General features: G+C 41.2%; 2 protein-coding genes and 1 long non-coding RNA gene across 8 annotated transcripts in view; 1 reads left to right on the top strand and 2 right to left on the bottom strand.

Annotated features, from left to right (window-relative positions):
• Positions 1 to 1,153: 1,153 nt before the first annotated feature.
• Positions 1,154 to 4,567, bottom strand: LOC130372552 (uncharacterized). 2 transcript variants are annotated; one of them, XR_008893358.1, is made up of 4 exons: positions 4,314 to 4,567; positions 4,101 to 4,219; positions 2,936 to 2,996; positions 1,155 to 2,817 (listed from the first exon to the last, which is right to left on the bottom strand). It is a non-coding gene; the product is annotated as an uncharacterized LOC130372552 (long non-coding RNA). The 2 variants fall into 2 exon arrangements; XR_008893357.1 differs by having other exon boundaries at positions 1,154 to 2,817; positions 4,101 to 4,566.
• Positions 4,568 to 5,654: 1,087 nt separating this feature from the next.
• atp6v1g1 (ATPase H+ transporting V1 subunit G1) lies at positions 5,655 to 10,151 on the bottom strand. Its single transcript, XM_056578777.1, has 4 exons — positions 9,988 to 10,151; positions 9,791 to 9,879; positions 6,472 to 6,572; positions 5,655 to 6,397 (listed from the first exon to the last, which is right to left on the bottom strand). Exons 2-4 carry the CDS (start codon positions 9,870 to 9,872, stop codon positions 6,224 to 6,226), a joined length of 357 nt encoding a protein of 118 aa, XP_056434752.1. The 5' UTR covers positions 9,873 to 9,879; positions 9,988 to 10,151; the 3' UTR covers positions 5,655 to 6,223.
• Positions 10,152 to 12,021: 1,870 nt separating this feature from the next.
• Positions 12,022 to 25,920, top strand: part of fer (fer (fps/fes related) tyrosine kinase) — a 28,155-nt gene continuing 14,256 nt past the window's right edge. For 2 of the 5 annotated variants that reach the window (XM_056578829.1, XM_056578826.1), the window contains exons 1-8: positions 12,022 to 12,272; positions 13,410 to 13,621; positions 15,752 to 15,880; positions 18,167 to 18,340; positions 18,452 to 18,551; positions 18,720 to 18,903; positions 19,695 to 19,832; positions 25,221 to 25,340. In XM_056578829.1, the coding sequence (XP_056434804.1) occupies positions 13,553 to 13,621; positions 15,752 to 15,880; positions 18,167 to 18,340; positions 18,452 to 18,551; positions 18,720 to 18,903; positions 19,695 to 19,832; positions 25,221 to 25,340 (914 nt within the window). In that variant the 5' untranslated portion in view covers positions 12,022 to 12,272; positions 13,410 to 13,552. The other 3 variants (XM_056578828.1, XM_056578827.1, XM_056578830.1) reach the window with 3 other exon arrangements.

Below are 25,920 nucleotides of genomic sequence, written 5' to 3'. Positions count from 1 at the left end.
CACATAACAGACCTGTTCTTTGATTTGTTTGTCTCCTAGGATCTTCGGTGAGGACCTAAGGTATCTAAAGAACTACGGGATGTGAGGTATCTAATAACCAAGAGTAACTAACGAACTGACGAACTAATCTAAGTTATCTAAGCACCTATGGTACCTCAGGACTTAAGGCATCTAGGGTAAAAAATATTAATCCAAAACAATTCTCCAACAGTTTGACCTTTGATAGACCCCTGTGAAAAGAGCAGATTCGGCTAGAGCGTCTAGACTACTTCCTTTAGGTTCCATGGAGGAGATAGCTTTTCAGGAAAGAAGTCTGGATACCTGAGGCTCATCACCTAACTAATTAATTAATGTACCTGGAAATAATAAAATAATCAGAAAGTATGAGAGCAAACAAAGTATTTCAAACTAAATGCTGCAATTCATTTAGTTACAGATCAAAACCACATAGTTAACTTATTCTGTCAATTCGAATAATACAAAAAAAATCTATAATAACATTAATTTTTTTGATATAGAACCCTTCATACAGCAGCTAAAAGTTCTTTACACTGAAAAGAATATAATGCAGAGCAATTGAAAAAGGCAAGCATTTTGAAATCAATCTAAATAACATGTTCATACATTTTCAATTAAAAGGTTCAAAGAACTAAAGGAGGTAAAGAATGGGAAGGATTGTATACTTGCTTAAATTACAAAATTATAAAAATAATGATGCAACGTTTTTTGTTCTTATAAAATTACTAAATTACTAAATGATAAGTTAATAATATAAATATAATAACAATTGATGTTGTTATAATTAAAACCGATGAAATAAATAACCCTAATGAGACTAAATAATAACATTTATAATAACATAATAACAATTTATTTAGTTTTAATAAAACTCAACCGATGGAGTTAATGTGATAATGATTTATCAATTAAATTAAATCGAAATATCACATAGTTTGACTAACGATTAATGCTTTCGCATATAGGCCTAGCCTATAATCAGTAATCAAGTATTTTCATCAATATCAATACAGTTATAGAATATCTATATGTTAATAGTAAAATATGTAATATATAAGATGTTTTAAAATATACGATGAACTTCTTACCTTTAAAACCAACAAGTCCTGTGAGGGCTCTGTGTGAGTATGTGTAATCTGAGCTTGTCGTTCAAGTTACTTCGGCAGTGTGGTTGCCTAGCAACCTTTTGTCACTCTACCCTATGTCCATCGCTCTCTATCACTGTCTATTTCTTTCCCTCCATCTACATCCATCTCTTTCTCTCTATCTGTGTAAAATGATTTACTGTCTGAACTAATAATTTGAATAACCAGTGATTCATTATAAATATGAATACATACACAGTTTGTATCTCTGGGAAAAATGATGCAAAACCGAACGTAACCCTAAACTTCAAGATTGCCCCTTATACAATATATGTATAAAATAATCATATCATAGCCTATGATATGATTACTTTATAATTATATTGTTAAAATATACGTAATCTCATTTTGGGCAGCCTCAAGACATAGGCTACTTTACAGAGCAGCTATAAATAAAACCTTTTAACAATGCAAAAGGAATACATTTTTTGCTATTCTGCTTTATTTTTACATACAGATCGGAAAAAAAAGAGGAAAACAGCAATAGCAGGACAAATGTAAAAATGTAGAACGTTTGCATTCCATAAAATACTTACATTACTACATTCTAGAATAAGCTTTTTTAGGTTTCACTACAGGCCTACATAAATATGAATTCAGGTAGCAATTTGATAAAAGTAAAATGCTATTCAAATATATAAAATAACGTTCTATGTTGGCACAACCATACATAAATAAGTCCTTCACATAACAAAAGGCGAATATTGCACACTTTAAACACGACAATATTTGATCATAGGTGCTTTAACCGTATAAATGCAAATGTAATACAATTTATGGTCTGCTCCATGAATAGATGCATTGGCACACATGTAACAGCATGTATATTCATAGAGTACTAATATTACATATAATAATTCATATTATTATAATTCATATTTGGCAAAGACCTATTTTGAATGGGCCTTATCATGGCATGTTTGGTTGATTATTCTCATTGGTTAAGGAGGATGGGGGCATTGCTGATTGGCTAAGACACAATGACTGATCTATAATATTCATACATTTTACCATCATACATTATACCTTTTACATCAATAAGCAGACAAATATAACACATATATACATGTAGAAATCGAGCTACATGTACATGTCAGTTAATATGTTCAACATTTAAATACAAATGGAAAAATTATGTGATCAAGATGTATGAAACCAAACTGAAATAAACACTTCTATGTTTCAGCTCAGTAAGACCAGTTTTAACTGTGACAAAGATAGAGGAAAGTCAGAAACCATCAAAGCTTTACATTTCTCCCAGATTTTAAATATACCAGAAGCCCTGCCTCCCTAACGGGAGCTGCCTTCATTGGTCAAGCCAGCTCTATGCATCATCCCTCTCCTCCTCTCCTCCTTCCCTCTCCATCTCTACTCCTCTTCTGTCCATAGCTCCTCCACTCTCTCCATCACTGTTTCCGACGGCGACAACGGTAGCAACAGGCACGGCAACGCATCTCCTCTTCTGGCTCCGCCAACTTGACATTGTAAGGGAGCGGGGCTTGTGCCTCACCACCCTCTGTCTTAGCATAGGGGTTGCCCAGGGCCACAGGGTTCCCAATCACCAGGCTCTGGTCACCACGGAGCTTGGCTCGTGGAATGGTCACATCTCCATAGGGGTTGTCCAATGAAACGCTGATGCCTGACATTTTGATGGCTGAGTGGTGCAAACGTGAGAGGAAAAAATATATTTGTAGATACTAAAAATATAATTTTGACAGCAACATGAGCATTTTTGTTTGAATAGCATACACAATTCTATCCAGTAATCTTACCTTTGTTTAAAGGCCGAAAAGTCACACCCTCCAAAGTTTACAGTTGAGGAAACTGTGTTTCCTGTGAAGAAGGAAAGCAGGTTTTAAATGTCTTATAACTATTCATAACACACTAAACCCTTCATGTATATATATATATATATATATATATATATATATATATATATATATATATATATATATATATATACACACATATATACACACATACATATATACATATATACATATATATATATATATATATATATATATATATATATATATATATATAGCTATCAGAGGTGGAAAAAGTACTCGAAAAAGCTACTCAACTACTCTAGTACAGTTACATACTCAAGTACAAGTACAAAGTACTCTTTTCAAACTTCTCTATTTTAGTCTATAGCCTACTTTGACTTGAATGACTGTCATGACACTATATGCTTGACATGATATTAAACTACACAAAACGACTACAACTATTTAAAGTCCATAACTGAAGTTTAATTTTGAAACTTGACATAACAAGACAGTCATCCATTAAGCATTCAGCCTACCGACTACACCCTAGTTACTGATTGACTGCACTGACGGCTGAAAGGTAGGCTTGCTGCTAGGTGAACTCAGAATTTCTCAGGCCAATGCAGCATGCATCTTTGTCGTTCTCGACATACTTGCCTGCAATTTCTGCTCAGTAACTTGTGTGGTTTAATATGTAACTAAGTACAATACTTCAACCAAAACGAAAGAAAAAATACAAAATACCCCAAAAATCTACTCAATACATTTACTTGAGTAAATGTAATTAGTTACTTTCCACCTCTGATAGCTATGTAGGCCTATCTATGTAAAGATAGATTGATAATTGATGCTAATAAAAAAAATGTGAACAAGACGGAAGAAACCAAACTCAATTAGACGCTTCTTTGTTTCTGCTCAGTCAGACCATTGTCACACATATACAGTCTATATAAATAGATAGAGAACAACAGAGAGAGAGATCTATATATAGATTTAATTACACTTTCTGTTAATATTGTGAAATATATATTGTTTGTTTGTTTGTTTGTTTGTTTGAAATGTATGTTTGATCTTGATCCGTGAGAAACGCCTTCTCGTTTTGTTGTTCAATCAACAAAATGACAATAAATTTGATTTGATTTGGATTTGAAACCTTTCTCACCTGGCGTTGACGTGGTGACGTCACCTCTGGCCCGAAACCGCCAGATAATCCTACTAAACTACCGGAATTCCCTCGTTCTGTTGTCCTCTAGTTTCCTCCGGTGGTGCAAGTCCTCTTCTCTTAGGTGAAAGGAAAGGGCAATATTTAAACCATGTAGATCGTTTAAATGGTTACTTTCTACAATTAAATCCACTCGGTCGAAGTTAAGCTTACTTCCGGTCGAGCGAGAGAAAACAATCCGTGGTTCTTCCTTATTCTTTCTGTTTTCACTTATTTCTCTTGAAATGTTGCTCTTTTCAATAACACGTTCATAACATCTTCTTTATTCGGTTTCCTTTTCTATCTCTCCAATCTATCTTTCCCTCTCTCTGCCTCTCTCTCTCTCTTCACAGGTATGCTCTTGGTTTCTGTGGCTGCGAAAGAAAGGGACACACCTGTCACTAAACTCCTCCCACTGAGATATACCTGTGTGGGGGTGGGTGAGTAGCTCTAGGTGTGTCTCTTTATATTTATAGGTATTTGTATGTGTGTATATATATATATATATATATATATATATATGCATAGTCATATATACTATAATGTAGTATATACTATTATATAAATAACAATATGTATGTATGTCTATATATATATATATCTTCATACATATAGTGTAGTATATGCTATTATATCTATATATATATATATATCTATATATATATATATATATATATATATATATAAGCAGGCCATCTTGGCTGCATGCACATAGATGGTTGCTATATGCAACGTACACAGCTTTCATATTTATTTTTTCATCACAGGCCAGTGTTATATTGATTTAATTATTGGCTATTTATTTACATTAATCTGCATTAAATGTTGACATCAGTGTAAACCTGTCCAGCTTCAGAAGGATGACTTTGAACACTGCTTGTTGGATTGTTGCATGGCACGGTGAGGATGGAGCTTCCTGCTCCAGAGTTTTGGTTTCCAAATTTAACAATAGCTCTGGGGGGTGTTGCCCTTTCGGCCACTTAGGGCCAGAAGGTCTCGTCCTAACCAGCCTATGATCGTTTGTCAGGCTCCATTTGGTTAAATGGAGCCACTTTGTATTGACAATGGCTTTTTTCTCAGACAGTGATACTGATTTCTTGGAAGGAATGAAACGTCATAGCCATGGTATGTTTACTGTACCACGGGTGGTATGGAACCAGATTGCTTGATTTATATTATTTTTCTATATTTAATCCATGTTGCATTGTATTTCTCCAAATATACGTATAATATATGGAGAAAAACATAACATTGATTAAATATAGAAAAAAAATTATATATGAGAAATACATAACATGGATATATGGGTTCTCTCTCACAATAACTCTACAAGACACAATTTAATCTTGTAGATATCACAGAACGGCCAAAGCCGTCCTGTGATGAGCTACTGATGGATATAAAAAATAAAAAAAGACTGTGGCTTTAAATATACTATACAATTCATGTCACTACTGACTGCATGATTATAATATATTTTCCAATGGATTCTTAACTGAATAAACCAAAACAAAATTTAAATAATTTATTTTCATTCAGTTTCAAACATTAAGTATTTTTTTAACCATTCACCAAAGAACATGGCGGAAATCACAAACAGGAAGAGAGCAAAACTTCACGAATCACAAGCAACAAAAGCACTGTAACAAAACATACATCTTGAAATATCGGCTAAACCAATACGTTTTTAATTTAACAACCAGATTTCCATTACCATACATCCATACAGATATCTTTTTTCACAATGGAATCATTAAAGACGTAAACACCCCTACAAAAGAAAACGCAGACAAAAACCAAGAGCTTGGTCACAAACATATACATAATGGGATTGTTTTGGTGGAGAGGTTCACCTGTTCACTCATCCAGGTGGTCAATGGTCACGTTAAGTATCGGTACACCAATTTTTAGGCTTTATATTTTAGAGTCAGAATAGTCCCAGCTAAGAGAGATCGAATGTCATAGCCTAGCATGGCCTCAGCTAAGAGACATTTCGTTGTTTTTGACAAATTCCCAAATCCTACATTTAGAGAGTTAATCTATTTTGACCACCTGTCCCCTCGTTCGTGTGTTGGTCCGGAGGTCTAGCCAGCAATGCGGTAGTTAGCATGGACCTGGGGCCGAACGTCGCAAGCAAGTCGTAGGAGGTCGCCCAGTACCACCTCCCGGTTGCCACGGTAGCTGGCCTGGATGCCCTGCATGCGGCTCACGGTGTCGCGGTCAACCTCTACCGCACTGTTGCCGTGAGAACCCAGAGCCTAGACAAAAAAAAAACTGTTTTAATTCTGATCTGAATCCATCTTTAAAGGACCTTTATTTTGACAAGACTTACAGCAGCTTCCTTTGTTTTGAACTCCTTCTCCCTCTGGAGGCGGTACTGTTCAATCTCCGCCTGCGCCTCCTCTTTCGCCTGCTTCAGACGACGGTTCTTCCCTGTACAAACACATACACGCAGAATTAGACACTATAAATACACACCGACTATTACGCACTATTGGTGTAGTCTATGTGACATGCAGGTATATCACACCATATATACCCACTTAAGAATGCAAAGCTGCTCAGAACTTTCACTTCAGCAATTTGTTTCTAAAATACCGTGTGGAGAGATATTGTGAGTAGGGCTGAAGGATAAAGGGAAATAATCGAATTGCGATTATTTAGATTGTGATTTAGTATGCGATTTCTCTTTTTAAAGTTCCTTATGTTTTGTATTATTCACTAAACAATAGGGCTGTAACGATACGCGTATCGAAATCGCGACACTCAAAGCCACAAACCTGTCTCGCGGTGTGAGAAGGCAGAAGCGCGATATGCCCTTTCTAACTCTCCGGTCAAATTGTCAGATTGAAATGTGCTAATAATTGTCTAAATAATAGTCTGCTGACAGCGCCCCCTCCTATCGATGCCGTAAGTATGCGACGAGATGCCCTCTCTGTGATTACAGCTCTCCGTGGCTACGGAGGATTGCATTTCTCCACAGCCGTCGAAGTCCTCATATGCGATATGAACGACATTTATCCTGAGTGGGCCAAGCGCGAAAAAAATTGCCTCTGTGATCCTGTCTCTATTGTTTTGTGTGATTTGACTGGCAGTTTGTCTGCTTATAGGTCGGAATGAAGCGGCCACTGATTATTGACAGGATGGGTACTTTATTCTACCGGACTCGTTCGCTTCTTCACTAGACACACGCGCTACCGCTCACTCTCCTCGCTCGTCCACTCACTCGCTGACGTCACTCACACACGCAAACGCACACTGCCAATCTCGCGCACACACATATGCTACTCTTAACACTATGCCTCGTTATTGCGACGTTCATGTTAAGACGTTCATGTTTTTCCCCATCTATTGAAAGTTAGGCTATTAAACATGTTGCATTCTATACGGCCTGATTATGTCATTATTTAAGCTACATAGCCTAATAAGAAGCGCTAATAAGGATATTTGAATAAACCAACCAAACAGTTGAGGGTTTTTGCCTACCAGCAAAAAGCATCTTCCAACTGCAATCTTTGGATATTTCTTTATTAATTTAGCTATACTTTAATAGTATTCTTTCTGTTCAAATCTGTTCAGTGTTCCAAATTATTTGTTATTAAATGTTACATTAAGTTAATTGGTATACAAGTGTGGTTTCAATAAAATGCTTTTTAAATCGTGGGATGTATCGAACCGTGGGTCAAAAATTGTGATACAAACCGAATCGTGAGTGTGTATCGTTACAGCCCTACTAAACAAGCAATAAATTATTCTATAGTATGACCAACACAACATTGGAATCAGTGAACATATAAACTGCTCGTTACTTTAGGCCAGGTCATTGAGTAGAGATGAATTGATATGACATCTATATTTAACTATTGAATTGTAAAGATGTGATTTTTGTAGAGCAGCCTTTGTGATTGCAAATCCCGTTCCATTACAACGCGATGCCGGTTTGATTTGATTAATTGTTTAGCCCTAATTATGACAAAACTAAAGCAAACGTTCCCTAATTGGAGCGAGCGAGTGACGGAGTGCGATGGTGATTGCGAGCTGAGCAGAGGAAAAGAGCTTTGTTGCTTGGCTTCCGAGGATGGGAGGAAACTGTACCTTTGTAATGTCCCAGCTTCAGGCTAACCACTATGCAACTTTAATGTCGGGGCCAACTTTGGCAGAAACTACGAGACTGGCCTTGACGATCTGTCCTGACTTGCCATCAAGTCGGTGGTCGACACAAGGGGGACTTGGAACATGCATGGGTACACACTAGGGCTGAACGATTAGGGGAAATAATCTAATTGCGATTATTTCTACCAATACTGCTATTGCAGTTTAGTATGAGATTTATTTTTAAAGTTCCTTATGTTTTGCATTATTCACTAAAGAAGCAATATATCATTCTTTATGATCAACACAACATTGGAAGCAGTCAACACATAAAAACTGTTCCTTTAGGCTAGGCCTAGGTGTTGAGATTAATTGATTGACATTTTTATCCAACTATTGACATTTTTAATTGTAAACGAAAAAATATGAATCTTACTGATCTCCTGTCAGTAACAAGTCCCCCAAAAATACTTTTTATTTACATCGTAGCCTTTGCAAATCACTTTCCATTACATCGCGATGTCAGTTCGAATTTGATTAATCTTTCAGCCCTAGTACACACATGAATACCCTTCTCTCTGAAAACTCTCCACACGTAGCAGGAACACGCCTACCCAGGTAGACTGGAGATCCGCAAGATATGTTTGTGCAACGGCTGCTGGATTTATCAAAACCTCCATGAAAAGTGCCGGCATTTATACTGAAGCAAATGTTTCAAGCAGTTTCAAACCTGCAATGTTGTCTGTCAGACAAATTAACTGGTGGCTCCGGTAAATAGTTAAGCAGCAGTCTAACCAAATGGTTAGGGACAAATATCATGGGTTTGTGTCCGATTGCCAACATTGTAATCTAGATATCATCCGTTATGAGGAATGGGCCATTTGTTTGGATTCATTCGTTCCTGGCCACACCCACGTCAGGAGGAGTACAGTGCTCCTCACGTCAGGAGGAATATAGTGCTCCTCACGTCACGAGGAGTACAGTGCTCCCCACGTCACGAGGAATAGTGCTCCCCACGTCACGAGAAATACAGTGCTCCCCCCGTCACGAGAAATACAGTGCTCCCCACGTCACGACGAGTACAGTGCTCCCCACGTCACGACGAGTACAGTGCTCCCCACGTCACGAGGAATACAGTGCTCCCCACGTCACGACGAGTACAGTGCTCCCCACGTCACGAGGAATACAGTGCTCCCCACGTCACGAGGAATACAGTGCTCCCCACGTCACGAGGAATACAGTGCTCCCCACGTCACGAGAAATACAGTGCTCCCACGTCACGAGGAATACAGTGCTCCCACGTCACGAGGAATACAGTGCTCCCCACGACACGAGGTATATACTGCTCCCCCCGCAGTTTATCTGAGCGTTTAACAATCAATAAATCAAAATACGACACAGGTTATCACCTTATTAAATCCCGTTATGACACGAATAAGTGTCTAATTCCTACGATTTTTTCGGCTGATTATTACGCGATGAAATTTGTACGGTATATATTCCGATATACCTTTGATTATCAGTAAATCTAGATATAAATGTTCCTATACATTACTCACTCTTGCGGGCCTCCGCCACCTTCTCAGCCGCTCTCTTCTCGGCCTGCAGCAGCTGCTGGATACCCTGCGATTGGCTCGCCATCTTCTCTCTTTAATACAATGACGTAGAAGGTTGAAAACCATAGCATTGATAAATACATTAAGATAAGAACATCCTTGACGCCGTGAAGCCGGTAATAAAGTAAAGCTGTCGTTACCTTTGCGTTGAAGGGAGTAAAAACAGGAGAATAGTTGAAGGTCAGTGATGGTTTTATGCACTCGCCTCTCTGAAGCTCAAGTCAGCTGATCAGCACCACGTCACCTGATCGCATATAGAATCACGTGATCTCAGCGAGTGTCATGTGATCCGTTGTCCCGAGGTCTATTTTCGGGGAAAATAGTTATTTCACATTATCTTAGCCTCGTATTCCAGTCTCTCTCTTCGTAGTTCGTACCACACTCATGTGCACCTTTAAAGAACAGATTTTTTAATAATAATGTGTAATAATCGATGTAATGGTATAACGGTAATCGTTTGTGTTTCTCTATCAAATGTGTATACATGTGTATATGTTTGTATATATATATATATATATATATATATATATATATATATATATATATATATACACAACTGACTACTGTATAATGTGGTCCAATAGTTTCCTTTCCATCGTTTTCGGTAACTGGTAACCGTTGGATGTGTGTGTAAATTGGGAGAGTGACACTTTTTCTAGTTTTGATTAATAATGTCTTCAATAAAATTTGCCATGCTCAAATTTGTTCCATATTGCAATCCCCTTTCAATCCCTAGCAGGAATCATTATGGGAGAACCTTTTTTGAGATGTTCCCTACCCAGAGACGGTTCAAAGCCGGCGTTTATCAAAATACCATGTCTCTGAACGCTGATACAGTCTCCAAATTGAAGTCCAGATGGGAAGAGGAATTGAGTCTACCCAGACTCCAATCCCACATGCAATCGTCTACAGGCAGACCTCACGCTTATGTTCACACGTGTTCCCCTATTGGTCCCATCATTGATGGAATACAACATTGCTTAAGAATAATGTACAACCCTGCCTGTTACTGGCAATTTTCGGTGTAGGCCTATCTACTGAACCCCTCCCTTGCACCTCCAATGAGGCTGACATGATGGCTTTTGCATCGCTACTGCTGGTCAGGTGGAGAATTCTCCGAAGCTGGAAGTTCCTAATTCTCTGCCTAGCTAGCCTTCATAGGCCTATGTGATGTATTTTCTGCGTTTAGAGAAAATCAAGTTATAGTAATAGGGTCTACCAAGCGATTTTTAAAAAGTGGCCACCCTTGTTTCATACTTCAGAAACGTTTTATCTGCTCTCCCCTCGGACTGAGTGCATACCTCATTGTATGGGGGTGTTGTTCTGTGGCTGATTCCTGAACACTGTGCCCCCTGAACCAATGTCCACACACTAGCAGGCTTTAGTAGAAGTGCTCTGGTTTCTGTATTGCGTTGGTAGATATAAAAAAAAAAAAGAAGAGGTTGGAGAATGCTTGTTCAGCCTCAGGAGTACAAGCGAACGGGATGACATCTGAGGCAATTCTTGTGAAGGTGCATCTATCCTTCTGTAATCCCTGATGAAGAATGTCCTTCACCAAGGTATGAAAAACAGCGGGCGTATTAGTGGGCCAAAAGGCATAACCAAGTACTGGCTGTAACGGGTGTTAAAAGCCATCTTCAACTTGTCTCCCCCCTTAATCTGGACCAAGTGTAAGGCTTTTTGAAGTGCTTTCTCCCTTTTGGTACTCAAAAGCAGCGCTGATCAGAGGCAGAGGATTCTTGTTCTACACTGATTATTCTGACCTCAGAGATCAAGGGCGGAGGATTTTATCAATTCAATTCAATTCAATTTACATTTCCCACAGCAAATATGTTTTTGAATGAGTTTCTGAAAATTGGGTTTTAAGATCGGACATATGTAATTATAATTTGTAAGCCCATGTTGCAAATATAACAACAACAAAAAACATTTAAAATGTTGACTATATGGAAATAATACAATTCCAGGTCTTCTGGAAATGTATTTTGTCGCAGTGTCATAATTCAGCTTAATTTTTAATAGATTGTTGCATTAACGAGAAAATGTCAAACTGGCACTGCATGTTGAAAAGGTTGCTGACCCCTGAGATAGACAGTTGTGATTGGCCCGACCTGGGCCCGGTCGGCAGTAATCAGTTTGAACAGGAGGGGGGGCTATAGATATGCCAGAGCAAATTAAACATGAGCGCCCAGATTCCTCATGTTCCCTGGCTAGCCGAAAACCTCAGCTCGAGCTACGGGAGAAACGTCATCGTCAGGCTGAGCCAATGAAAGGGAGAGCAGGGAGGGGTCACGTCTCCTCAATCCTAGGGAAAAGATTGCGAGGGGTCAAGGGTCAAAGTGAAGGAAAACAGGAGGAATAATTGGCAAGTAGAGAAGATAGCGGAATAAACAAAAAGAACTGAACAGAAGAAAGAAAAGGAAAAGTAAGCCGGCCCCGTGCTAGCAGCTAGCTGTGATGTGCTGGTTGTCGGGTTGGGGTTAGGGATCTTTGTAGAGCAGGAGGACCGTGTTGTCGGCCGCTGACTGCACCTCCCTTCCTCCGGGATACAGGAGGTGGAGGCTAAGCTAAGGTGTAGCACCGATATGGGACACCGGAGGGGTGGAGGATAGGCTACGGTGTAGAACATATATGCTAGACTAAACAAATGAAAGCTGGACGAAGGTTCTGCTATGTAAAGAACAGCGCCGGGATACAATAGAAGTGAACCTCGGGTTTTTTCTTTAAGATCCGTTAGCGGGGCGCTAGTTAGCTGTCATCAAGGGTGGACTGACTGGAGTTGGTTTAATTTGAAAGCTCCAGACCGTTTATTTAATTATAACATCACAGTTTTAACGTTATATTGTATACTTCATTTGTATAATATTATATATTTTTTATTTTATTGTATAATATACTTGGGGTTAACTGCTGTGCTAACTATGCTAACTCCCCTAGTAGCTGAATGCTGATGTCAACAATGTTATTCACGGATAACCTCGTCTGATTTGATACACCGGTATTACGTGATATTATTTAAACTATCACTGAAAAAACGAATACAAATATATAAAGGGTTTGCTATTAACTGTAAATCAACCATAAGCCAAGAGCAAGCTTTTGGACTCACAAACTTTCTGTGAGTCTGTCGACTTTCTATACGCAATCAAGTTTCATGCCATCTGCTAGGTTATAGTATAAGTATCTATGATTTATTATTTTATCATATATTATTACTCCTGTACTATTTTAGCCAAGGGTTTAGTAAATGTAAAAAAAATCTGATCAGTATATATATACCAAAGCACTTCATTATGGCTGCACATATTGTCACATTTAATGATAAAGACTATTAATCGACTGCATTTACGAAGATTATACATTAGCATTGTTATTGTTATCTATTTACATATTCATACACAATCATCACAATTAATATCACTTAATATTGGTCTATATCCTAACCACATGCTTTCAATTTACATTATTAATTTGGCAGATGCTTTAATCCAAAGTGTAATTTTTTTGTAGATTGTGTCAACAAATTGTCAAAAAGTAATGGTGTCTCTCTCTCCCCCCACAGGCCAAGCCATGTCGCACCTGACCTCACTCACCCATGCTCTAGCTACCTAGCCTGCATAAAGGCTAGCAGGCTTAATTAGGCTGTGTATTGTATGAGTGTGAGAGTGTGTGTGTGTGTCTGTGTGTGGAAGGAACAAGGAGAAAATGGGATTCGGAAAAGATCTTCGGAATTCCCATGAAGGCCTCCTTAAACTCCAGGACTGGGAGCTGAAGGTAGGCCAGGGAGCTGAGGGAGGGGTGGTTGGCTGAGCGGATGTGATTCTGAAGGTGGGGTGGGGAGCTGAAGGTGGTTGGCTGAAGGTGGGGTGGGGAGTTGGGATCTGAAGGACATGGTGCTTCATTGAATTGCCCCCCTAACCACCAGTGGTGGGGTAAGCGCCTAACCATTGGTGGCTAAGCTAATTCTAACAAACACACCACTAGTTTCGAGGTGTGGCGTTTAGGTGTGTGGCGTTCCATTACGTGGCGTTCCTTGGCGCTTCTGGGCGTTCTGTGGCGTGGCGTCTCTGTGGGCGGCGTTACGGTGCGTGGTGTTTCGGCGTTCCGGTGCGTGGTGTTCCGGTTTTGGTGTTCCGGTGCGTGGCTTTTCGGTGATTGCCGTTTCGGTGCGTAGTGTCTCGTTGCGTGGCGTTCAGTGGAGCTTATTATTTATTTGTCAGGGACAATGCAGCGCACATTATGACGTACACTATGATCACAGTCAATTCCATAACAATGAGTTGTAGATGTGTTGCATAGAAGGTTTCTAGGCAGTTGGATAATTTGTAACCCCAGTCCCTGGTCACGCCTTTCTCAAAAAGATAATCCAAATATCATTTCTAAAATAGCTACATAGTGTGATTACACAGTCATGAGTTAGTACATTACATGAGCAGGGCACTGAATGCATGCGTGTATGAACCCTAAAGACATAAAGGACATCACAAAGCAGCATATCACATAAATAACGCCATGCTTAGGTGTGTGGTGTTCCGTGGTGTGGCGTGTCATTTCTGGGTGTTCCGCGGCGTGGCGTTCCGGTGTGTGGCGTCTCTAGGCGTGGCGTTCTGGTGAGTGGCGTTCTGGTACGTGGCGTTCTGGTACGTGGCGTCTCTTGGCGTGGCGTTCCGGTGTGTGGCGTTCCGGTGAGTGGCGTCTCTAGGCGTGGCGTTCCGGTGAGTGGCGTTCCGGTGCGTGACGTTCCGAAGTGTGGCGTTCTGTTGCATGGCATTGCCTTTTGGTGTGGTGTGGTGTTTTGTGTGTTTCTGTGTGTGGCGTTTCTGTGCGTGACGTTTCTGTGAATGGCGTTTTGATGCGTGACGTTCAAGTGTGTTACATTCCGTTTCGTGGCGTTTCTGTCCCTGGCTTTTCTGTGCATGACGTTTCTGTGAATTGCGTTTCTGTGCGTGGCGTTTCTGTGCCTGGCGTTCCGATGTGTGGTTTACCGATGCGTGGTGTTCCGATGCGTGGCGTTCCGATGCGTGACATTCCGTTGCGTGGCGTTTCTGTGCCTGGCGTTCCGATGTGTGGTTTACCGATGCGTGGCGTTCCGATCCGTGACATTCCGTTGCGTGGCGTTTCTGTGCGTGGGGTTTCTGTGCGTGGCATTCCGGTTCGTGGCATTCTGTTGCATGGCGTTGCATGGCGTGGCCTTTTGGTGTGTGGTGTGTCGTTTGCGTGGAGTTCTGTGGCGTGGTGTTGCGTGGGGTTCCGTGGCTTGGCGTTTCGGTGCGTGGTGTGGCATTCCGTGATGTGCGATGATTCACCAACGGCTACGTTTTACCACAAACTGCTAGGTCTAACCACTCAATTTTTAGGGCTAATTGCTAACCCTACCTGCTAAATAACATAACCACAATTTAGCTATGTATCTTTTTATAGTTTTTTGCTAACTCAACTTTCTTAACGTTTCAAATTCATGGTTAGAATACATAGTAATCTGTGTTTATTGTAAGGACTAAACCACGGAGAAAAGCCAAGAGTGCTTTGTTCTGCCAAATATCAGTTACAAACTGTGATTCAATGTTTATTACTTTAATTTATAACCTTTTTTGGTTTTCGTTTTTTTTTTAATTGTCTCAACCTACTCAAAACATTTTGCGATGTCATGATAACATCTCGTCTATAGTTCTATTTGGCCTTTGTTGAAGTTGGATTTGTAGCTCATTGATTTGGAACTGTTAAAAGGCACAGTGTTGTGTTATTTAAAGAGGATGGAAACCCATGCTTTGGTATACATAAGTTATAAACATTTTAGAGGTCCTTTCAAAATGACCTTCATCTTACAGTCACTTCCTGTCTCTGTCAACCATTTCCTGTCCCCAACCGACTAACCCCGTGGCTCTCATGTCTCGGTCCTATCAGCTGCTTGAGACGGTGAAGCGCTTCATGACGCTGCGCGTGAAGAGTGACAAGGAGTATGCCGCCATGCTGCTCAATCTGAGCCGGCAGACAGAGAACCAGAACCCGGACTACAGCAGCACTGTCAGCCAGGTGAGAACACTGTCAGCCAGGTGAGAACACTGTCAGCCAGCTGAGAACACTGTCAGCCAGGTGAGAACACTGTCAGCCAGGTGAGAACACTGTCAGCCAGGTGAGAACACTGTCAGCCAGGTGAGAACTCTGTCAGCCAGGTGAGAACACTGTCAGCCAGGTGAGAACACTGTCAGCCAGGTGAGAACACTGTCAGCCAGGTGAGAACTCTGTCAGCCAGGTGAGAACTCTGTCAGCCAGGTGGGAACACTGTCAGCCAGGTGGAACACTGTCAGCCGGGTGAGAATACTGTCAGCCGGGTGAGAACACTGTAAGCCGGGTGGGAACACTGTCAGCCAGGTGGAACACTGTCAGCCGGGTGAGAATACTGTCAGCCGGGTGAGAACACTGTAAGCCGGGTGGGAACACTGTCAGCCAGGTGAGAACACTGTCAGCCAGGTGGGAACACACTGTCACCTTTTTGGATTGTTATGCCTTTTCCTCCGTTAAAAATGGCATAGATTACTATGTTGACGATCATATAAAACAAATTACCACCTTGCAAAACTTTTTTATTTTGTTTGTTTGTTGTTGGCTCTGTAACAGAAAACGAGTAGAAGCAAAGCAAATTGTGCAATTAATTAATTGTTTTTAATCGATTAACAACCCTAATATATACGACGATATGTGATGACATCACCCCGCCTTAGCCCAAGGTGTCTAGAACGAAAGCTAAAAAACTCTGACGTCGTGGAGCCTTACAACAGACTACAAATGTATGTATAAAGTAAACAGCTGTAGTTACATTATATTTTTTCCAAGTGCTTAAGACAAAAACACTTGGTAATGCCCATCCAGTTTGACGGCCAAAAAATGTATCCGTAAAATGTGGAAATCCATCAAATCCCATCTGCGAAGGAGGCAGCACCTCCAGCAGAGACCAGAGGGAGTCTGCAGGCCGCTGCAGAGAAGTGGAGTACCAATGGCACTATTTGTGTGGAAATTATTTTTAATTTGGCTAATTGACACAAATGACTGACGGACAATATCTTACTAAAGTGATGCGATTGATCGGCAACAGATTGTTATCGATATACGCCCTAAATACGTGATCGGTGATGATCGGCTCATCAACCTGAAATGTCAGATTGCCAGGCTGAACAAGGAACGTTTTCCTGCTTTAAGGTTGTCAAAAGGACCCATAATATCCGTCAGGTTAGTTTTTGCTGTACCTTGAAAAACATAACAAACCATAAGCCAGATTTTTTTACAATGGAAGTCAATGGGGAAAAAACGCTGACTTCAACCGCTCCGAAGGCAAACGGCGTACACGTATAGAAACCGCGCATTAGCGGGCCTCCAAAAAGCAAAGTACTACCTCTGCTACTGGGAACGGCATAACTCACAATCAAACCTAAGCCATCAGCCCCAATGTTCGATCAATAGCAAGGCCCCTTCAGAGCGGCCCAGGGACTTGTAACTCGGCATGCTCGCTCATCAGCCGCGGTGGCATTAGGATGTCAGAATTGCAAACAACGAGTTGGTGCAACGAAACGCATTTTCTTTAAAATGCACATGCGGTGACATGTCTAGTAAAACCTGTTCTGCTTCAAAACAGGAGAGCCCCACTACCATGGGGAATAAAAGTGTGATGTAGGGGTAGGCGATGTGGCAGAAATACCATATCACGATTCCTTTCAGGCAGGATCACGATCCTCAAGTCTTTTTCATGTTGTTTTTTAAGTTCAATTTGCAAGTTACTGAACAGTACAACTAAGCAAATGTCCTTATTTAAAAGCTATAAAAAAAATATATGTAAACGAATAAACAACCATTTATGCCAAAGTACCTTTTTTCACCCTTTTCTGTAGCAGGAGCACCCTTTTCTGTAGCAGTTTAAATTTGTTCAGCTGTCGCAGGAAGAAGCTCCTCTGTTGGGCTCTCTAAACAGTGCGCACCAGCCCACCTTGGTAGCTGTCCAGGGCACCATCTTCAGATCATCATTCATAGTGACATGGTCCATAAATAACATCTTGCCTCTACTGTAAACAATTCAATGTTGTGTATTAGTTTTGTTTCATTTGAAGCACCTCAGTCGATACCCTGTTGAGCAGGGGCACTTGTCCAATGTCATAATATTAACTGTTGCTCTAGTCATGGACCCAGCAATGACCATAGGGCTAAACCTAGGGGCTGATTGTGTCTCTAGTCATGGACCCAGCTATGATGACCATAGGGCTGAAGCTAGGGGGTGGACCCAGCTATGATGACCATAGGGCTGAAGCTAGGGGCTGATTGTGTCTCTAGTCATGGACCCAGCTGGTGAAGCAGACGGAGGAGCTGGGGCGCGTCATGCGGGGCCATGCGGACGATGTCAACTCTGGGCCGCTCCATCGCCTAGCCACGCTGATCCGGGACAAGCAGCAGGTTAAGAGGAGCTACCAGACCCTCCACACCACCCTGGACAGCGAGCGCAGCAAGGTGCCTTACCCTGACCCCTGACTCCTGAACCTGACCCTAACTCTCCTGCCGTCCAGTCTGGATGTGGAGATGTTCTCTATAAAGAAATGCAACACTCAAATATCGTTCCAGGTCACAAAGGCCGATCTGGAGAAGCTGAAGGCTACGTATCGTCAGCTTACGAGAGAGGCCCACAGCGCGAAAGAAAAGTACAAGGAAGCCATGGTCAAAGGTGTGTGTGTGTGTGTGTGTGTGTGTGTGTGTGTGTGTGTGTGTGTGTGTGTGTGTGTGTGTGTGTGTGTGTGTGTGTGTGTGTGTGTGTGTGTGTGTGTGTGTGTGTGTGTGTGTGTGTGTGTGTGGCGCTATCTGCAGATCATCCTAATCCTGCTCCTTGTCTCAGGCAAAGAGGCGGAGCGTGCTCGTGAGCGCTACGACAAGGCTACCGCCAAGCTGCACAACCTCCACAACCAGTACGTGCTGGCGGTGCGCACCGCGCGGCTCCACCAGGAGCACCACCGCTGCCACGCCCTGCCCCGCCTCCTGGACTCCCTGCAGAGGATGCAGGAGGACATGACCGGTGCACTGTAAGACCATCGAGCACACCATGCTAGCGCTAGAGCAAAGAGGCTAACCAAAGATGCTAACCAAAAATGCTATTTTACGCTTGCGCATAAAATATATTAATATCTTTGCCGCGTGTCTGTGGCACATCAGTGGGCTCAGTGTACAGCTCCCATCATCAGTTAGAGCAGGAGCATTTCCCAACGGCACGGCGCATGGGGTTGAGACCCGTGCATCCCGGCCTAGCTGGGGGGTAAGCTTGTCCTAAGCGTCGTATCCTGCACTTCATGTAGACATGCAATGTTAATCACAACAGCTCAGTGAGATGCACCTTCTTCATTTAGGCATCTCTTCCTGGCTGTGCATGTCACCTTGAGCGTGTAACCAATTGAGTTAAATTCAAAACATTTTTAGGTTTTGCCAAGCTTGGTATCCATGACTACGTATATAAATGGCTGATAGGATGGTCCTAGTGTGGATTCCAGAGTTGAGTAAATCTGTCACATGAGGATTAATGAAAATGAAGTTAGGATAATGAAACTTATAAAGAAAGTTAGGATATTGACACTTATAAAGATGGGAGATTTGGACAATAATTTTAAAGCTAAATGCATTACTAGAATAATAATATATAATAATGGAAGATTATTTGATTTAAATATAATGCGTTCCATACTTTGTAAACAATATGACACCCCATAGCAACATATCGTCGAGCATGCCGTTGACTAGAGGTCGGCCTTTACGTGAAAATAGCGATGCTGACCACTGGCTTGAGTGACGATCACTTGGTGACACTTGTTGGTGTCAACAGGAAGTGGATTCTGGAGGACTACAGCCAGATTAGCAGCCTTCTTGGGGAGGAAATGGTTCGTGTTCACCAGGAAATCCAGGATGCCATCCAGAGCATCGACCCAGTCGCCGAGTACCAGTACTACGCTCAATCCCACAGGTATTTTACCAGTACTACAAACAGTACCAGTACTACGCTCAATCCCACAGGTATTTTACCAATACTACACACATAGTACCAGTACTACGCTCAATCCCACAGGTATTTTACCAGTACTACACACCAGTGGAGGCTTCTCCATTGAGGAGAGGGAGGAAGATCCTCCCTAACATTGTTGAGAATAAAAAATGTAGATTGCCCAGACTATTGTAATGAATGAATGCCCTTAAATATGACTACTTTATTGCCTTTGAATATATAATATTCGTTTCCCTGGGTAAAGGGACATTAGCACCCCCTATCGCCTTTTGACAATTACTTCAGGGAGGAACGTCCTCCCTCCGCCTCCGTTGACTCCCATTCATTTTCCCGAAAGTACTGGCGGCCGGTGGATAACATGGGTTTCAATGGGAGAGAGGAGGAAAATCCTCCTCTGAGTGGGTGGGACCTTAAGGGGTCTGATTCGCGCAAAAATCTATCCGTCTGCGCTATGAACCAATAAGCAGGATCCCTGGATGTTGAGCAGTGTTGCCAGATTGGTCAGATTTCCCACCCAATTGGGCTACTTTTAACCATGTTAGGCTGGAAGAATTATCATTGGGCGGGAAATCTGCCCAATCTGGCAACGCTGTCGATAACAAACCCGGTCTGCGTTGCCGCGGTGCTCAGTCTGAGAGACGCAGAGCAAGTGAAATCTGCGATAGCGAGATCCTAAATGCACAATGGAAACATTGGAAACGCAGGACATTGTTAACGTCTTATTACAAAAGCATTCCATTCATTCAGTTACAGTGCTAAGTTAGCGACCAAAGAAAGAGGTAGACCACTTCCCAAAATCAAGGTCACCAGAAGTAATGGCAACGTCAGTGTTGTGAGTGCTACATGGTTTGCTAGGTACGCATTACTTACTGGTAGCATTACAAGCAATTGTAACTGAAAATAAACATAGCTAAATAACTTCAGTCAGTGAGGGCAAAAATAGGCCCAATGATAGGCCCAGATTTTTTTATTTACTTTTACAAATCAATAGTAGGCCTGATTTGACTAATATGCTTTGCATCCTTTCCTTCTCAAATTACAGTGATGCCACTGTGACTGGTGGCTTTGTATACATTTTGTTCACATAACTCCCTCCCTTCTATTTTGTTCACCAAAACACCCTGAAACAACTTGAGTCTCACATTCTTATGCCACCATACACCAACAGTGCAAGCAGGCTAATGGCAACCAAGCGCGCAGTCCTTCCTCCCTCACTTTAAAAACCACCAGCCGCCACTGCTACACACACAGTACCAGTACTACGCTCAATCCCACAGGTATTTTACCAATACTACACACATAGTACCAGTACTACGCTCAATACCATGGGTATTTTACCAGTACTACACACACAGTACCAGTACTACGCTCAATCCCACAAGTATTTTACCAGTTCTACCCTTACTGTACCAGTATTACTGATGGATTCAGGTTTTCCATCCCAAAGAAACATGTCCAGACATTGTTTTTGATCAGTATAGAAACTCAAGAATAAATATAGATGCATACCACCATAATGGCATCCTACAGTGAACAGTGTGGTGGGGGCCTAGTAAATACATGGTAGTAAACAATGTTTGTCTCACAGAATGGTTAGTTGAGGTTAGATTTGAACCAGAGACCCAGCGATGACTTTAAGACTACATAGTCCCACAGTCACCTAATACATTTACAATTAGGGCATTTAGCAGACTTTAGCAGACAATAGATACATTTGTCAGGAGAAGGTGAAACAATATATGTCTGTCGGTACACTAAGGACGTTCATAGAAACAAGTGCCATGCACCAACAATTGCTAGGTTAACCCATTCCCCGTATACAACAGAAATAGCTAGGATAAGATGCTACACTAACTACTATAATTTAGTATGACATACAATAAGTGCTTAGGAGCCTAGTGGTGTACCTAGTACATAGTACTTGGGGATCATGCCTGTGGTAAATGTTCGTAAAGAAGAGTATGCTCACATAGTTTAATATACTCAAGATGGCTAATAAAACTGACATTGTAGATCCCGGGGCACATTCAAGTCAGCAGTGTGGGAATCATGTGGATTATATAGGAATGGAAATCCTGTCACCGATATAGCCAAACATTTGTGTTTCAGAAACCTACCACAGGCGACAGGCAACACTTCAAATACAAAAGTGAATATCTTAAAACATCATCCCTACATTGATATCCCCGGCCCATAAAAAATAATCCCAAACATTAGTAAACTTTTGCCAATATCTTTAGAGGCTAAAAGCTAACTCTGATCCATTACTAAGGCAATCAGGTTTTTCATGGCACTGGTAATCTGCCCTTTTTCAGTTGTTGAAATCGAGAAAAGGATATCTTCTGGAACAACAATAGTAATTGACGAGCTGACTGCATTTCAGTCAAATTGTGTTGCCTAAACTTTATTACGAAGTAAAGGCTAAATCAATGGAGGACTTGAGCAATGCATAATGCATTGCTTCAACTACAGATGGGTGGACCTCCAATGCAACAGAGCTTCATTACAATCACACCGCACTAGATTACAGACAACTTGGTAATGCCAACCTCGTTCTCCAGACATGCGATGTGTATGAAGCTCAAACACGCGGGCCTGTGTTGGAGGCTATGCTCGTAAACAGTGTTTACTTGCCTTCTACATTTCAGAAATAGACAGTAAAGATTTCAAAATTGCGCTGAATTATCAGTGTTTACGGTATTTGTGAAACGGTATCTGTGACCAATCATATAGTCTCTTGCAGAGCTGTAGACTGAGGCTTACTCTTGCTAGCCAGCTCTCTGTCAAAGGTGACTAGCGTGTCTGGAATCCTATCCAATGGATATACAGTGATTTGTAAAACATCAAAAAAAATCAAATGTCTTTTTTTTTATGTCTTTAAAATGCTTGTATAGCGATTGTAAGACCTCTTTTCGTCATTTTAATCATTGCAAATAGTGGTGAGGCAGGGTTATTGTTAGAACTATTTTAAAACACGATTTCAAGGAGGAACAGAGAGAGGAGAAACAGGAGACAAGGGGAGGAACAGAGAGGAGAAACAGGAGAGACCCAGAGGAAGAACAAAGAGGAGAGTAACAGGGATAGGAAAAAGAGATGCCAACAACAATTTTTTCTATCCATATGTTACATCCTAATGTTTAGCTTCTTCTACTGTCACTCACGGGTAAATATCTAAGTAATGTGATATTTGAGATTACAATTTTTTTGAGAGTTATGCTCCCCATACACATGTGCTACCGGTTGTTTATTCCAAATACAAATAAATAATAATAATTCTAATAATAAATATTCTGAATACCATAATTATTTTACCAGTATTTAGTCACCCGCTTTACCTTGATCCCAGAATTCCTATTTTACCCACCACTTTCTTTACCCCTACACCCCATCACACAAGTGTCTATTTGTCAGAAATACCACAGGGAGCTTTACCAGACCAACAGACAGACCAACACCACAATTCACGTGACAACGCAAGACGCCAAGAATATTGTGAATGCGGTTGAAGCAGGCAGATTGTCACCAAGCATTTGATTATTCTTCAAATAAAGTAACCTTGCCTCCTGAAAGGGGATTGGTGTTAACCCGCTTTTAGTGAGAAATGTGGTATTTTCTTCGCATTGTAACCCCAATGCTGCAGCAGTGTTAAAGGAAGAACATGGAGTGCTCCAGCTTCCGCCTCACAAGTTTCAGATGTCCCCACTAGATGGAACTCAAGACACCTTTAGCTGCGGATTTCTAAGCCCCTACAGGCAAGAGCATTCAGATAAACATTAAGGACATTGTTACTCTTTCTGATGAAGATGTAATATTTGCTAAAACGGGGACAAGGATAATGAGCAGTGAACAGCTGTCTACAATTTCCACGGTAGTTCTACTGAAACTCACAATCATGTTATCCGTGAATCACAGTGACTCAGAATCAACATCTCAGTAGAGGTGCTTTTTCTGGCCGAAGGCTGATCGGCTCCGTGCCATTCTGCATTGATGCAGTTATTCCTGCAAAAGGAGCCCCACCAAGTGCTTGGTGCATATAAAAGAACATACTTTTCAGTAGGCCGTCATATAATTTATTTTATCTTGTGTGATATTCAAATTTTTTGAGATACAGAATTTTGGGTTTCCATGAGCTGTAAGCCATAATCATCAAGATTAATACAAATAAAGGCTTGAGATATTTCACTGTTAGTGGAATGAATCTATATAATATGCTATAATCGCTTCTTAAATTGAATTATGGAAATTATTTCACTTTTCCACTATATTCTGATTCATTGAGATGCATCTGTGTGTGTGTGTATAGGGGTTGGCCTAGCTCAGGAGGTCAAGGTGTCCCTGAGCAAGACACCTAAACCGAACTGCGAACAAGCTGGCTGTCGCCTTGCGTGGTTGACTCCGCCGTGTGTGTGTGAATGGTTATAAGGCGCTTTGTATAAAAGCTTCTGCTAAATGTAAATGTCAAATCTATTGATCAAGCATGAGCCTCTGGTCTCCGGTGGTGGATGAGGTGCAGCGTGACAAGGCAGTGCAGCTCCATGATGGAAGGACAATGAGAGCCAGGTTCCCCATTCAGCCCAGTAGGCCCCCAGGGAGGGGGACCGATGCAGGGGTCAGCAGCATGGGGAGCCGGCCTCTCACTGAGAACGGGGACACCATGGGGTTTTTGAAGTAGAACTTAAAACTTCATTGAAATGTTTTTATTTTTATTTTTTATTCATCTTCGTTAACTTTGTCAATTTAAGTTAATTTATAAAGTTCCCTTCATAGTGTTCTTTTGTGTTCTCGATAGAGTGGCGAAGTCACGCCCCCTTCCGGTAGAGCCCATGGGACCTATGAGATCGAAAAATATGAATGGGTTTCAATGGAGAGAAAGTAATTATTTTCTGGTCCCAGTCTTCATATGCCCCGGTTTACACATATGATGTTTGTGGATTTAAATGATACATTTTCATCTCAAGAGTTCAACCGTTTATTGTGCAATTGTTCAAGGATGTAGAGAAAACACAATGAGAAAGACTACACGTCTCGAATGTGACGTCACGCTCCCTGCGACTGGCGTGGACAAGACCGACAATCTCCCCATCGGCATAGCTCTACCGGAAGGGGCGTGACTTTGCCACTCTATTCAACTGTAGTTGATGTTATAAAACCCAGAAATGTTTTCCCTGTTTATTTATGTATATCAAGGTGTAAACTGAACAATGAATTTTGAGAATTGTTACACCTCGAACCACTACTGTAACACCCACAGTATCAGAACTGCAGTGAACGTTTGCTTAAAGATAAGTCAAATGCTTGACACTTACACCTGATGTTTACAATTTGTGGTTTATCTTCTCCACCAATCAGGACCCCTGAGCCAGAAGAAGCCGATGTGGAGTTTGATGCGTCTCTTTTGGAAGACACAGAGAACATGGCAGCCAATGAGATCCTGTGGAACAATCTGACCGCCGAAAACCTCCAGGCCCTGTAAGCTAATAGCCATTGAGTTTTGTATATGGAAATGTTAGCACCACAAAAAATATATTATCATACTGATAGTATTATACTATACTACTTCATCTGAATTTATTCATTTAGAATTTACCTTTCAAATTCAAACATTTCATGCTGAACTATTTCAAAAACACGATTTCAATTAGTCTTTCAATTTTCACTAATTCAGATACAGAATGCCAATTGAATACAAGTAATGAATATCGTATTGGGAATTTCTGCAACTTAAAAGATTCTCAACTTTCAGTCCATCGCAACCTTTGTTAAACGAAAACACAATTCCAACCCCGAACAGAAGAATAATAATGTTACAAAAATAGTTATGTATTTCATAACTCGCCACATTCACATGCACACCAATAGAGATCCCCTTCACCAATACCTGTAATCTGATTAAACAACGTATAGTTTCCCCAACAGTCAAATTATTATCATACCATCACAGAATTGCGGCTCGTGATATGGCCTCATTTCACGAGCAGTTCTAATGGCACTGAGATGAGACAAGCAGCAGCGGTGATACTCCAAAATGTCTTTATCTTAATAACGTCAT

This window comes from Gadus chalcogrammus, chromosome 19 (assembly GCF_026213295.1).
Source record: "Gadus chalcogrammus isolate NIFS_2021 chromosome 19, NIFS_Gcha_1.0, whole genome shotgun sequence".
In the NCBI taxonomy this organism is placed as follows: domain Eukaryota; kingdom Metazoa; phylum Chordata; class Actinopteri; order Gadiformes; family Gadidae; genus Gadus; species Gadus chalcogrammus.
Note: the sequence above shows the minus strand (reverse complement) of the source record. Positions and strands in the feature narration are given on the sequence as shown.